The sequence below is a fragment of the Crotalus tigris genome, unplaced genomic scaffold (assembly GCF_016545835.1).
Source record: "Crotalus tigris isolate CLP2741 ecotype Arizona unplaced genomic scaffold, ASM1654583v1 scf7180000018825.4774228, whole genome shotgun sequence".
Lineage (NCBI taxonomy): Eukaryota > Metazoa > Chordata > Lepidosauria > Squamata > Viperidae > Crotalus > Crotalus tigris.
Window position 1 is genome coordinate 2,277,386 of NW_024097215.1, and position 15,080 is coordinate 2,292,465.

At 47.3% G+C, this 15,080-nt stretch overlaps 1 protein-coding gene across 4 annotated transcripts in view; it reads left to right on the plus strand.

Annotated features, from left to right (window-relative positions):
- Window positions 1-15,080, plus strand: part of ZMIZ2 (zinc finger MIZ-type containing 2) — an 89,645-nt gene that overhangs the window by 69,625 nt on the left and 4,940 nt on the right. For 3 of the 4 annotated variants that reach the window (XM_039356632.1, XM_039356634.1, XM_039356633.1), the window contains exons 10-17: window positions 464-608; window positions 2,001-2,211; window positions 3,606-3,711; window positions 5,626-5,783; window positions 6,218-6,285; window positions 7,137-7,205; window positions 10,256-10,503; window positions 11,344-11,510. In XM_039356632.1, coding sequence (XP_039212566.1) covers window positions 464-608; window positions 2,001-2,211; window positions 3,606-3,711; window positions 5,626-5,783; window positions 6,218-6,285; window positions 7,137-7,205; window positions 10,256-10,503; window positions 11,344-11,510 — 1,172 coding nt within the window. The remainder of the gene's footprint in view (window positions 1-463; window positions 609-2,000; window positions 2,212-3,605; window positions 3,712-5,625; window positions 5,784-6,217; window positions 6,286-7,136; window positions 7,206-10,255; window positions 10,504-11,343; window positions 11,511-15,080) is intronic. The other variant, XM_039356635.1, reaches the window with a different exon arrangement.

Consider the following 15,080-nt stretch of genomic DNA (forward strand, 5'->3'; position numbering starts at 1 on the left):
TTTGAATTTGGGACTATTTGCAGAGCAATGGAATTTTGGGAGCCGGGGGAGTTCCATGGCAGTTAAGGAGTGGCAGTTTGGTGCTGGGGAATAAATAAATAAATCTTGAGAGACTTTCTTCACTTGCAGTGGGAACAGTCTACGGGAAAGAAGAGGGCTTGCCAAAATCTGTTCCGCCAAATGCTTGCAGAATTCAACAGACTTAGAGGGAGGAAAGGAAATGAGAGCCCTGGTGGAGTCAAGGCAGAAAGCAGGCCTGTTCTTCACACCCCCTGCAGCACTTTCCCACCTGGCTGCCCCCTGCCATGCCCCCCAACCCAGACAGTCACTTACTATTTGCCCTGTTGCTGGCTCAGCCTAGCCCCCTCCACACCTGCCTTGGCTCCTCTGCCCCACATCATCCCTGCACCTCTAACCGTGCACTTCCCGCTCATGATCAGCCCATTCTCTTGTTTCGTCCCAGCAGGGAACCCTTGTGACGAGTTGCGTTTGACCTTCCCTGTACGGGATGGTGTGGTGTTGGAGCCTTTCCGCCTGCAGCACAACTTGGCGGTCAGCAACCATGTCTTCCAGCTCAGGGACTCTGTTTACAAGACTCTGATGCTCAGGTGAGAGCGATGATGATTTCCCCAAGCTCATGCTACTAAGCGAATGAATCCCCTTGTGCCTTCTCCAACTTAGAATTGGTTGATTGTTAAGCACAGGCAGCTTTTGAAAGATGGCCGAAAGCTGAAACGGGAACACTGCATGGGTCTTTGTTTAGTGGTGAGCTGGGAACAAGGATAAGCTGCAACTGGCTCCTCAAAGTTACTCTTGAGTCCACATTGGAACAAAGCAAAACAGCAAAACTCTAAACTGGGTTACTGGCATGCTACCTCCAACAGTCCTGAGGATCAGAAAGGATTCTTTGACTGGGACTTATTTATGATCTCAGCTCCACCTTTCTGTATAATAGCACATTTGCCCCCTGATGTTTCTACAGCCTTGGTCCAAATATCCTTTCTGAACTGGCACAGCTCTGAGAATCATCCAGTCCACCACCTTCAGGCGGAATATTTTAATTGGCTGTTTTTGTGAAAAGCCACGGCGGGTTTTTGCTTTATTCCGACTCTCTGGGCTGCATCTGGCAATCACTTGAACTCTGTGAGACGCTCTTTCGCAGATAGATGAAAGTTCTGGAAAAAGATGAAAGTATTCTGGAGGGGGAAAAATGCGAGCGAGGTAATTCAAGGATTTGCTTTGTCAGTTGAGAAACGGGAGGAAAGGTTGTAGGGAGTTAAAGGGGAAAAAAGCAGCTATCAACCAATTGTTAACTACTTCCGTTTCTATTATTTAGGGCAGGTGTTTGGGTATTATCCTGATAATTTAATTAGTTCAGAACTTTGCTCAGCTGGGAACAGGGGTCTGTAGGACGGGTCTTCAAACTTGGCCCTTTTATGACTTGTGGACTTCAACTCCCAGAATTACTCAGCCAGCATGCCTGGCTGAGGAATTTTGCGAGTTGAAGTCCACAAATCATAAAAGGGCCAAGTTTGAAGACCCCTGCTGTAGGACAATGTTTCCCACTCCTGGTGAATGAAAAGTGAGAGGACTTCAACTCCCAGAATTCTCAGCAATGGCCATACTGGCTGTGGAATTCTGGGAGTTGAAGTTCATATACCTGGGAAACCCTGCTCTATGGAGAGGTTCTGCATTCCCAGGGAGAAGAGTCTACAGTAGGGATGAGGAATTGTGGTCCACCAGCTGTTGTTCCGCTACAGTTCTCAGCCCCATTGCTTTTGGAGTGTCTGCTGGGGCTGCTGAGAATTGTGCTCCAGCAACACAATTCTCAGCAGGAATTGAGGTCCACAGGTTTATGGTTAAAAGAGATTGGGACAAGAGACCGTACCAGAGTTTTCTCCCATTACAAAGTTCTTATCCCTTTGGTCTCCCTGCCTTTTCCAAGGCACCACGAGCGTTTTCTTTAAAAAGGCATTTTGTGGTTCCTCTTTGCTTCTCAGGCCTGACTTAGAGCTGCAGTTTAAATGCTACCATCACGAGGACCGACAAATGAACACCAACTGGCCAGCCTCAGTCCAGGTCAGCGTGAATGCCACTCCTCTGACCATCGAGCGGGGAGACAACAAGACTTCACACAAGCCCCTCTACCTAAAGCAGGTCTGCCAGCCCGGCAGGAACACCATCCAGATCACAGTCACGGCTTGCTGCTGTGTAAGTTCAACTTCTGTTTGTTTGGGAGTGGCCTTTCGGCTGAAGATAGCAGCTTCTCTGAGCCTCTGTTTTGCTGTGAGGGGTATTGATACGCCTGGCTGCTTCATAACAGATGGACATCTAGTCCCCCAATGCCAGTTGTTCTAATTCTCTAAATTCCTGTATCAGCTTTTCCCAACTTGAGATATATTGGGTAGATGGAGATGGCTACTCCCAGATTCCTTTAGGACAGGGATCCCAACCCCTGGTCCATGGACTGGTACCGGGCCCAGCATGCCAGCAACCGGTCCGCACAAACAAGCAAAGCCCCATCCGTGGGATGCAGGCAGCACACAAAACCACACACCCTCCATGGAAAAACCTTTCTCCACGGAACTGGTATCTGGTGCCCAAAAGTTTGGGGACCTTTGCTTTAGGATACCAAATTCTACAGACTGCAGTCTCAGCATACTCGGAGGACAACCCCAGATTGGGGAAGATGGTCTTGGCCTACCCATAATTGGATGAATTGTGCCTCTAAATCCACACAGATGTGGGAAGTTCAGGATAAAGGGGACATTCCCTTATTTTAAGCCAGCGGAGTTGCCTTTGTCATTCCTTGCAGCAGCAGCAATTCATAAGTCGGTTGTGTGCTATATGTGGTACCATTTCCCTCCCCTTTTCATACTGTTTTCATTGGTTGGTTCCTGGGTTAAAATACCCATTTCTCTGGGTTCAGAAGAGCCTTTTTCTCTGGGTGTCAGGCTTGTCCCAACTTGGACCTTTAGGAAAGAAAGAGTCTTGAACTCCATTTCGTTGAAGTGAAAGGTTCAGCGTAGTCAAGCAGCTACAGCAGGGCTCTTCAAACTTGGCCCTTTTATGACTTGTGGACTTCAACTCCCAGAATTCCTCAGCCAGTGTGCCTGGCTGAGGAATTCTGGGAGTTGAAGTCCACAAGTCATAAAAGGGCCAAGTTTGAAGAGCCCTGAGCTACAGCATAAGCAAAGCTGGATCTGAATATTCCCATGCAAAGCCCACAATTTTCCCATCTCCCTGGCCCTCACGTCTTGACCAACCCATCAGTGTCCAATCATATTACTCCAATGTTTTGGAAACAGCTTTGGGGGTTGGCGCCTCTTAGGTTGAGTTTCCGCATTCCGTTCTCATAGCTCCGTCCTTGATCAGCTGGTTTGTTCCGGATTGACAGCTCTGTTTCCTGTCACTCTGTCTTTCCCCCTCCTCCTACCTCCTCACTTCCCTACTACCCCATCCTCTTCTCCCCCCCTCCCTCCGTTTTATGGCAGGAAGCAAGACATGCTGAAGAGGGCAGATCTGAGCTGCTTTCTCGTGTAACACAAACTGTGAGTGTGTGTTTAGCCCTGCCTGGGGTGACTTCTCTTCTTTCTTTGTTCTAGTCCCACCTTTTTGTCCTGCAATTGGTGCACAGGCCTTCGGTACGGTCCGTTTTGCAAGGTTTGATCAAGAAGCGGCTGCTGCCGGCCGAGCATTGCATCACCAAAAGTGAGTAGCGTCTCTGCTCTTCCGCATCCTTCCCCACCTCTGCAAAGTCTGGCTCAAGAGACAGAACTGCCTGGCCTGGTTCTTCAGGGGAGTAAAATCCATCAGCAGGATTCCTCTAGAGCAGGGGTCCCCAACCCCTGGTCCGTGGACCAGTACCGGGCCACGGCATGCCAGCAACCGGTCCGCACAAACAAGCAAAGCCCCATCCGCAAGATGCAGGCAGCACACTGTTGAAAGAAAAGTCTTCATTGTGGTTCAGTCCAAGCCAGGGATAAACAACATGGCGACAGCTTTAGAAAGAATGTTACAGTTTATTGAAGAGGAGAGCCAGACAGAAAGATGGCTCTGGAAGAAAAGAGAGAGAGCACATGTAGGGAGTGGGTTTTTATACCCTCTGGAGCCTTTTGTTTGGAGTTATTTCCTGTTCCTGTTCGGAGCTTTGTATTTCCTGTGTCATGTATTTTGACCTGTGTCCCTTTGGCATCTGTGAGTTAATCCTATTATGTCCCAAAGGTCATATCCTGCTTCCCTGGTGCTGGGGCTAATGACTCTTAGAGTTTGGGTGGGGTATGCAGATTTTAGGTCTCTTTGTCTTCCTAAGCTTCTAGCTCCAATTTTCCTGGTTTACATCTGCATTTGTACAGAACTGGCTTCTGCTTGGGGGAGACAGACTTGGGGCTATTAAGAAAAACTGGGCATGCTTTTCTGTCTCTTTAAGTTCCCTGGAGGAAATATATTTTTCTGTCCTTTTAATATTTCCTTCTCTGGGGAGAAGGAAATCCGCACACTCTCCGGTCTGCGGAAAAACCTCTCCCCACGGAACTGGCCCCTGGTGCCCAAAAGGTTGGGGACCTCTGCTCTAGAGTTTCACTATGCTGAGATCAGAGATGCATAACAACGGAGCAGCTGCTTCACAAGTGCATAGCTGAGGAGGAGGAGAGGGAAGGAAAGGCAGAGGTTTCCATACTGCCTGTAAGTCATTGGAGGAGGCCCAATGGGAATCCAACTACTCCGAACACTCAGGTTAGAAAAGGCTGTTCTGAAAACAGAACAGAAGAGCGTAGAGCAGGGATGTCCAACCTGGCAACTTTAAAACTTGTGGACTTCAACGCCCAGAATTCGCCCACCGGCACGGCTGCTAAGCAAATCTGACTTCTCCCTTTGACTTTACTGGGTCTGGGAAAGTCGCAAATGGTGATCCTGACCCTGGAACGCTGCAGCCATCATCAATACCTACTGTTGGCTGAGTGTCTGAATTTTGACAGCATGGCACAAGGACACCGTGAAGGTTGTAAGGGTGAGGACCAGTCCCAAGCCACTTTTCTTTGAGCGCTGCTGTAACTTCAAACACTCATTAAACAAATGATTGTGAGGAGGACTGCATCGTCAGATGGACCAGGGAGGTGGAATTAATTATGGCGATCCCCTGATTCACAGAACGTCTTGATGTAAAAAGCTCTTATCTTTGTTAGGTGAGTTTGGAATACTATGTATTGGGTCAGGCTATGGGCCAATGGATAGAGGCAGGAAAAGTCAAAATGATAAAGGAAGCAAGAAAAGGCCTCCTGTGCTCCCATCTTAACCCTTTTCCAACTCTGCTGGCCTTCCCAACCTATTGAGTTGCTTAGAAATATAGAAACAGAAAACTGACAGCAAAAACAGAACCGGTGGTCTGTCAAGTCTGCCTTTTGGACCATCGGGTCTGCACTGTGCAGTGGTTAGAATGTTAGTATTGCAGGCTGACTCTGCTCACTGCCAGGAGTTCGATCCTGTCTGGCTCAAGGTTGACTCAGCCTTCCATCCTTCCGAGGTCGGTAAAATGAGGGCCCAGATTGTTGGGGGCAATAGGCTGACTCTGTAAACTGACTCTATATAAGTCTAAGGGCTATTGCTATTTTCCCTCTCCATCCTTAGTCAAACGCAACTTCAGCAGCGGCACAATCCCTGGGACTCCGGGTCCAAATGGCGAAGATGGTGTGGAGCAGACAGCCATTAAGGTGTCTCTGAAGTGCCCCATTACTTTTCGAAGAATCCAGCTTCCCGCCAGGGGTCACGACTGCAGGCACATACAGGTGAGTCTCTGTTCCGTATCTTCCTACTCTCTGGCTAGCGGAGAAGGTGGGAACAGAGCCCTGCAGCTGCCGACAAAGGGAGGAGGGCTGTTGAAGGGAAGAGAACAAGAAACCCCCAATCAGTGGTTCTTGCAGCAGGGGAAGCTTGCAAGGGGTCCAGTAGAGCAGAGGTCTCCCAACTTGGCCCTTTTATGACTTGTGGACTTCAACTCCCAGAATTCCTCAGCCAGGCACGCTGGCTGAGGAATTCTGGGAGTTGAAGTCCACAAGTCATAAAAGGGCCAGGTTTGGAGACCCCTGTAGTAGAGTATCAAACTTTCCTGAGATTAGACAGTTGCCCTTGTCCCCAAAGCCTTTGGTGTTGGTTTCTAAACCCTTTTGCACAACCGAGTCCTGTTTGTGTGTGTGTGTGTATGTTTGTTTTTTCTGTGCAGTGCTTCGACTTGGAGTCCTATTTGCAGCTAAACTGTGAAAGGGGGACGTGGAGATGTCCTGTTTGCAAGTGAGTATTTATATTTGGGGAGGGGTGTGGCATTCTTCAAAGACATTTGGGATATTAAATCCAGGAAAGGACCTTCATTAGGAAAGCAGTCTAGTAGAGAAAAGCTCTGGACTAGTGTTCCACATCCTTGGGAACTTTTAAGATGCGTTGAACTTTAAGATGTGTGGGCTTGCTGGCTGAGGAATTCTGGGAGTTGAAGTCCACACATCTTAAAGTTTCCCATGGTTGGGGGAAAAAGTGTTGTGGATAATTTTCTGTAGCTTTTTATTGTGGCCAGCCAGGTACTCCTGCGTTGGACAGTTCCTAAGAAGATCTAAAAGCAATAGTTCTCCTTCCATTCCTCTTCACTGTCAACTGGTTCCTGGGCTAAAGTCAAGAGCTGTTCACAAAACGGAGCCCTTAAAGTAGTGTTTCTCAACCTTGACAATTTTAAGGCATGTGGACTTCAACTCAAGCATTGCTGGCTGTGGAATTCTGGGAGTTGAAGTCCACATGCCTTAAAATTGTCAAGGTTGAGAAACACTGTCTTAAAGGCTGGCAGTTAATTAACAACAGGACCAAGGCCCAGCATTTGTTCTTGGTCTGGGCTCTGCTTCCCAACAAGATCCAGACGGGGACAGAGTTTGTCCCAACATCCTTTCCCTTCTTAAAATTATAATCAGGTGTCTGGCTGGCTGCATAGTGCTTTTGCTTTTATTTCACTTTTAAAACCTTCTACAGCCAAAAGGTATACCCCACTCCAACTCCGTTCTCCACACGGTTTGAAATTTTTTTGCAGCTGCAGCCCATCGGAGCCTTGCGTACGTTCACTCCCCACCCCTCACCTTATATCTTCTTCTTCTTTCTCTCAGTAAAACAGCCTTGTTGGAAGGGCTTGAAGTGGACCAGTACATGTTGGGAATCCTGATTTATATTCAAAAGTGAGTCTCTTGGGATTTGCTGTCTTTTCATTCCTTTACACAAAGCAGCTGGGGATTCAGCCAACTGGGGTGAGGGGGGGGTGCTGTTTTAATGCCACCGAGGGGCAAACCAGGGCTGTTACCCATCCCCCCCCCAGTTCATAGATGCTTCTTCCACGTTGATGTTTGAGATGAGACGAAATCTAAAGATATTAGAAGAGAAATAGAAATGGTATCTGTGAAAGGTACTCGGTTGTTCTGACGGAGGGGTATGAGGTAGACCTGCAGATCTTAGAAAGAAGGCTTTTGAGAAGAAGCCCAAGTGCTACTCTCAACCCATAACAGAGGCCAACCAGGGTTCAGAGCTCTGCCTGGGATGCCCTAAAGGGGCAAGCCACCTTCACAAGGTGGTTATGAGGTTGTTATGGATTCCTGGAGGGGAAGGGGTGACTATGTGGTTGCCTTTTGTGCCTTGAAGGAAATGCCAATCATCCCCATGGCAAAGCTGAGGGAGATGCTATCTGCTTTGAGCGGATCTGAATTAGAACAAGACCCCCCAACTCTCCTTTCTTCTTTGCGTGGTAGCTGAACCGCGTGTGAACTGGCTGCATCCTTTTGAACCTACTTGGTTGCTTTCACTTGGTCTCCTTCCACATCTTTCCCTCTTTTCCCCCCTCCCCCCCCGTCTTCATGAGCTACCCCAAGAAGCTGGCAGTTAATCGTAATCAAATCAGCACTCTTCAACTTGAGGGCAACCCTTCATTCCTTGAGGGCTGGTTGGTTATATTGATGTACCTCCACTTCCCTGGTGCTACTCTGCTTTCGCTCAAGAGTATGTAGCCACCTGCTCTCCAGCTTCTCTTTCCCCAAGCTGTGGTAGTCCAGGAGTGCCTTGCAAGTGCAGCTAACAGGCAAGACGTCCATTTGAGGGCTTCCTGTTCCTCCCTCCCCCCCCCCCCCAAAAAAAACAGTTGCATTGCACTGCATGAAGGAAAAGGGACTAGATTCCACCAGCAGGGCAGAAAGGCAGCAGAGAGGGTCTGCCTTTGTGTATGATGCACTGCGTTCCCTCTGGCAAGGGAAAATGTGGTGGGGGGGACCTAGGTATTTGCAAGCTGCCTGAGGATTACTAAAGAGAGAGAGAGTTAAGGTCTCTCCTAGTTCCTGACTGCATTCTGACTGTTGCATTGCATGAGTTCAAAATGGGGGTGGCCATGCTACAGTTAAAGCAGGCTGTTTGGGAAGGGGTCATCCTCCCACTGAAGAGTGTAGCCTTGGAAAGGTCCTTTGTACCAGATTGTGCCTGGATTGTGACCGCAAGCAGCCAACTGCACAATTATTTTAACTGAGCGATGCCCTCCTTTTCATTCGGGAGCTTGAGCGCTGCCTAGCACCATCAGCTGTGATCAGTGCTGAACTAGCCTAACTTGGTCATTACAGGTAGCCTTTGACTTAACAACCTCAGCTGGGAACTAGAATTTCCATTGCTAAACAAGGCGTCCCCCGTTGACTTTGCTTGTCAGAAGCTGTCTGGGAAGGTGATAAAAATGCTGATTACATGATCCCGAGACATGGCAACCCTCTTAAAATACATGCCAGTTGCAACTGTCCGAATTTTAATCACATGACCATGATGCTGTGAGTTTTTCCTAATGTCCTAATATTAAGCAATCTCTCTCTCTCTCCTTCCTTCCTTCCTTCCTTCCTTCCTTCCTTCCTTTCCCCTTCAATCTCCTTCCTTCTCCATCTCCTTCCTTTCCCCTTCAATCTTCCTTCCTTTCTTTCCTCTTTAATCTCCTTCTCCATCTCCTTCCTTTCCCCTTCAATCTTCCTTCCTTCCTTTCCTCTTTAATCTCCTTCCTTCTCCATCTTACTTTCCCCTTCAATCTTCCTTCCTTCCTTCCCCTTCAATCTCTTTCTCCTTCCTTCCTTCCTTCCTTCCTTCCTTCCTTCCTTCCTTCCTTCCTTCCTTCCTTCCTTCCTTCCCCCTTCAATCTTCCTTCCCCTTCCCTCCCTCCCAACATTTTTGAGCAAGGAAGAGTAAGCTTCTCCAGCAAGCATTGCTATATTTTTTTTTGTGATTAATCACTATGCTTTAATTATGTTCAATTCGTAACAATGAAAATACACCCTGCATATCAGATATTTACATTACGATTCATAACAGTAGCAAAATTACAGTTATGAAGTAGCAACAAAAATAATTTTAAGGTTGGGGGTCACCACAACATGAGGAACTGTATTAAAGGGCCGCGGCATTAGGAAGGTTGAGAACCACTGCTCTAGAGTCACAGTCCCTCATTTGAATTCCCGTAACATTGTCAGGCTTGCATTTCTGATCACAGCGTTGGTAGAAGAAAGACTTCTCCAAGGAAGTCCATCTGATGACAGCCCCATGGAACACACTAGAGCTTGTTCCATGGGTGGAGTAACAATAGCACTCCTATAAGCTGTTGTTTGCCTAATAATGCAATCAGTAATCAGCTTACAAGCATTCTTTTTCAGTGAAGAACAGAACAAGCAGCGTACTATATTCTGTCATGTATTTCTCCAAACGACATAATGTCGAGTAAAACAACATTGCTAAGAACAGAGGCGACCATCCATGTAGCCCCAGAAACCTAAGCTGGAAGCCCCTCGACACCAACCCCCAAATTTTTGTGAGGCATTTTTACCGCTAGTTTGCAGCAGTTAACCATCACCTTAAAACCATTGAGAGATTTTCTTCTTTTTAGAACCCTTTGGGATTGTTCATTTGTTTTCCTTTTTTAATTTTGGCTTTTCCTCCTTGTGGGCTAGACAATGACCTCTTAGCCGAAAAAGGCTGGAAATAATGAAGGTTGGCACCTGGTGCATCTTATGGGCAGTTCAAGGTTACCAGCTCATGATCAAGAAGTCCTGTGTAGAGGTCTAAAATTCCAGGGTTGGAAGAGGCCATGTAAGCCATTGAGCCCAGCCCCCTTGCGCAGCCCAGCATGCTTTATGTCCTGTGAATAACTCTGTGGTTGCATAAATCCACAATGTGTGTGGACAAGGGTTGACTGTCGTGTGCAAACATCCCATTTACCCAGCTCCGAATATGAAGAGATCACCATCGACCCGACGTGCAGCTGGAAGCCGGTCCCGATCAAGCCCGACATCCACATCAAGGAGGAACAGGACGGGCCCGTGCTGAAGCGTTGCCGTACCATGAGTCCTACCCACATGGTGATGCCCAGCGTTATGGAGATGATTGCGGCCCTGGGACCGGGGCCCTCGCCTTTTGCATCTTTGCAGTCCTCTTCTGCTGGGGGTGGCGCCAGCGACTACACCAGCCAAAGTGAGTCAGCTCCGAGCCCTGGGGGGAGAGGGGAAAGGCTCAGATCTTGAGGGACATCAATAGCACATAGATAGATAGATAGATAGATAGATAGGTAGATAGATAGATAGATAGAAAGATAGATAGATAGATAGATAGATAGATAGATAGATAGATAGATAGATAACTTTTACGTAAGTATGTAGAGAATTTAGCTTAGATAAATTCATTTCTAACTTTCATAAAGTATAATGTAATAAAACTTTAATAAAATGTCAATTAATTTGATTTCATTTTGTCCAGCCACCTTTGAAGGTCAATTCCTAGCCTTCCATTCAAAATTGAAACATAATCCACAGAGTAGGTAGGTAGGTAGGTAGGTAGGTAGGTAGGTAGATAGATAGATAGATAGATAGATAGATAGATAGATAGATAGATAGATAGATAGATAGATAGATAAACCTTTATTGCCATTTTTTACCGTGGGCACAACGGCACACATTAAAAATGAAATTTAGTTGCTTGCTCTCAAAGTGTACGCATACATAACACACATTTAAAACATACTATATACAACATGGGTATAGACCTACACCCTTACATATATGTAACATATAAATATTAATCACTGTCCATCTTGAATACATAACGGAAGGAGGAAGCTTTAGAGTACACGAGGTTAATACTGTATGGAAAAAAATTGTGACTGAATCTGGATGTTCTGCTTCGGAAACCATAATGATATGATGACTTGCCGAGAGTTAGAACTAACCTTCGTTCAAAATATTTGTATAAGTATCCCACAAGCCTTTTCTGAAAGATTATTTTTTTTTTCCCCCTGACTACTACTTCTTGTTTCAGATTCAACCTTTTCTGGAACTTACCCAGATTCATTCCCCACTGTGAACCCCGGCACCCCGACGTTAAATGAATTCAACCCTGGGCCGCCTCCCATCTCCTACCAGTCTGACATTCCAGGCAGCCTGCTGACCCCCGAAAAGGCAACTGTTCCTTCCATCCCTGGACAGGTAAGCAAGAAGTTCTTCCGGGAAAAAATTGGGAAGTGGTGTGTGTAGATGGGCAATGAGGGGTGGTCCACAACCGTTGTTCCTCTTGGGATCTTCGCTCTGTAGTGGTCAGTTCCTCTTAGTCTTCTTGAACAGCTGCATAGATTCCTCTCCCATTCCTCATCATGATAGGTAAGAATCCTAGTGTTAGATTTTGATGGATTCCACTGAATCTGCACTGTGGATCCTTGAAAGATTTTGTGGGCAGTTGCTTAAATCTAAGAAGTTTGGCAGCCAACGATGCCTGCGTGGAAGCTTTCTCCTGGCCCATTTTAAAACCGTTCATAAGAACCTCACAAGCAACATCTATAGCTTCCGGCTACGAAGTGGCGCTTTTTCATAACACTCCCATCATGCGTTTATTGGCAGGCCGTGTGAACACAAGAACGGGACAGGATTCTTTGGGTGATTCCTCACATGAACTGCCCCAGGAGGCATTGTGAAAGCAGCTGAACAAATGCACATTTCTCCCCTGTGACGACAACAGGTTTCCCCCCCCCCCAGCCTTACGAGGGGAATCCTCAGGAGAACATCAACAGAAAGAGTTCTCTGGGGAGTCAGCAAGGCATGGATGATCAGACAGCTTGCTCTGCTCTACGAGACACTTAAGAACAAAGAGAAGGCGGGGGGGGGGAGAGAAACGCAATGCCTCGCCTGTCCTGATCCATTTTTGCAGAAAGGAAGAACATCTGATTTTAGTTCTGAGCTTCTCCTGCAGTCTTCACTCTGCAGAACATCCATCCTCAACCTCAGGCTCTTGAAATGTGGCTCCCATCATAGGTACCACCCATCACATCCACTAGTATGGCCGTTCATGGAAGTTGTAGTCCAGAATTTCTGTGGCTAAAGGGAGACATTCGTTAAGGGAGTTTTGCCCCATTTTACGACCTTTCTCGCCACAGTTGTGAAGTGAATCGCTGCAGTTCAGTGAACCTGGCCTCCCCATCGACTTGGCTGGTCAGAAGGCTGCAGAAGAGGCTCTGGAGCCACCCTAAATACGAGCCAGTTGCCAAGTGGCTGGATTTTGATCACGTGCCCATGGGGAGGCTGCAAAGGCGGTAACTAAGAAAATGGTCACAAGTCCCGTTTTTCAGTGCCGGTGTAACTTTGAATAGTCACTAAATGAACTGTGTTGTGGGCTACCTGTACTTTCGTTCTTCAATACCTTACGAAAGAGTCCCCTTCAAGGCCTGAGCACAGGGCGCATCCCTTCCCTCTGAGCTGATCATCTCTCCTTTTAGCGTGTAAAGCAGGGCTCTTCAAACTTGGCCCTTTTATGACTTGTGGGGTTCAACTCCCAGAATGGTCTGACAGTTAGAACAATTAACCAGTGGAACAACCTGCCTCCAGAAGCAGTGAATGCTCCAACACTGGAAGTCTTTAAGAAGAGATTGGACAGCCATTTGTCTGAAAGGGTATAGGGTTTCCTGCCTGGGCAAGGGGTTGGACTAGATGACCTCCAAGGTATCTTCAAACTTTATTATTATTATTATTATTATTATTATTATTATTATTATTATTATTATTATTATAGATCATTGCACAGTCAGCCAGATGTTCAGACTGGATTTGGCATTTTTGCCTACCCATCAAGTCCTTACCAAGGACCTGGGATAGGCAGATGTGGATGTTTGATGGTATTACAGATATCGTTGCAGGATGGAAGCAGTTCCTAGTAAGGCCGCCTTTTGCAGTTGACTAATGGCGAATTTGTCAATGCCAATGGTGTTCAAGTGGTGTTCCAGTTGTTTTGGGATTGCACCCAAGGCGCCTATTACTATTGGTACTACCCTTGCTTGCTTTTGCCACCGTCTTTCTATTCTTTTCTTCTCCTCCTCCTTCTCCTTCTTCTTCTCCTTCTTCTTTTCTCCTCCTCCTCTTCTTCTTCTCCTCCTCTTCTCCTCCTCCTCCTCTTCTTCTTCTTCCTCTTCCTCTTCCTCTTCTTCTAGTTGAAGTCCACAAGTCATAAAAGGGCCAAGTTTGAAGAGCCCTGGTGTAAAGCAACGAATTCTCTAGAAGCCTGTCACGCCTTGTCTGCTTTGAATCAAGTGCCAAACGGTTTTGGTTGGCTGACCCCCAGCTCTTAACATGAGGACGAAGAGGAGAAAATGTCCCAGTCTTCCTTTTGTCTGCACTAAGGGTTTTCCTCTCTCAGGCATCATTATCACGAAGTCCCCTGCCCTGCAAAAGAAAAATGCAGCCCAAATTCAGCCAGCTGCCGGTGGGTGGCGCCAGGATTCACAGAAGCCTAGAAAGGTGCCTCACAAGCCATCTGAAGCTTCTCCTTCTCCGTTATTGTCCACAGTGACTGACAGCCAGTCAGTGGAGATCCGGCCTCTTCTGGGGGACAACCTATTCTCCAAAGCACCTGAGGGCAAGGCAAGAAATAACGGATGGAAACGTATGAAGGAGAAATCTAGAACTAAGTAGGAAGTTCTGACAGTGAGAACGGTTAACCAGTGGAAGAGCTTGCCTTCAGCTTGCCAACGCTGGAGGTTTTTAAGAAGAGATTGGACAACCATTTATCCAGAATGGTAGAGGGTCTCCTGCTGGAGCAAGGGGTTGGACTAGAAGACCTCCAAAGTCCCTTCCATCACTGTTATTCTGTAAGATGGACCACCCCCCACCCCCGGCCCATGAACATGGGCCTGCAAAGTGAGCCTTGCCCATTAAGCCTGCAGCCTTGTCTCTTCTGCCCACCTCGCAGCCCAGGATTTCACCAAGAACTTCGAGATTTATTGGGTTTAGCTTTTACCCCCTGCAGGGTGTGCCAACTGAGTTACCAGCCGGGTAACTCAGTTTAAGGCTGATGCTAAGGCTGAGAGCTGGTCCAAACTCGGGACTCTGCAGGGGTGCTGGGTATGACTGGATCTCAGCACCGCTGGGTGAGCTTTGAAGAACTGGTGCATCGGCAGCCAGCCGTGATGCGTGACTTCCGCTCTTGCTCAGCAGCTCATTCCCAATGCCATCAGGCAGAACTGTGGGAGAGGCACATTTTGCGTGGTACAAACTGTCTTTTCTTGGCCGGTTCTGCTAATTGTGTCATCGCCGGATTTCCTCTGCTGCGTGGGATTCCAAGGTGGAGAAATGAATAATGCAACAAGCCAAGAAACCCACCCACCCACCCCTCCAAAAGAAAAAAGATCACCCAAAGATCCAAGTGACTCAATGCATAAAAGGAGCCTTGTGCTTAAAAAAAATGTGTTAAATCTTCCCTTAAGAATAGCAGGTTTGAGTGACTGGCAATCCTCCCGCCGCCTTACTCGGTGTAATTTTGAGAGGAATTTAATTTCAGGCAGCCCATTGAGCAGGAAGGGGGGAAAAAGAAGGGGGCTGTTTGCTTCAACAGCAGGGGGTCCTCATCAGCTTATCTCCAGGGGGAGGTGCTTTCTGCCAAAACATGTTTGGCACCTCTTTCAGGTGACAGAAATATTGACGCTGTTTGATGCTGAAAGGAGTACTACGCAAACATTTCCTAGATGTGTGTGTGTGTGTGTGTGTGTGTGTCTTTTTTTGTGGGTGAGTCTGCCC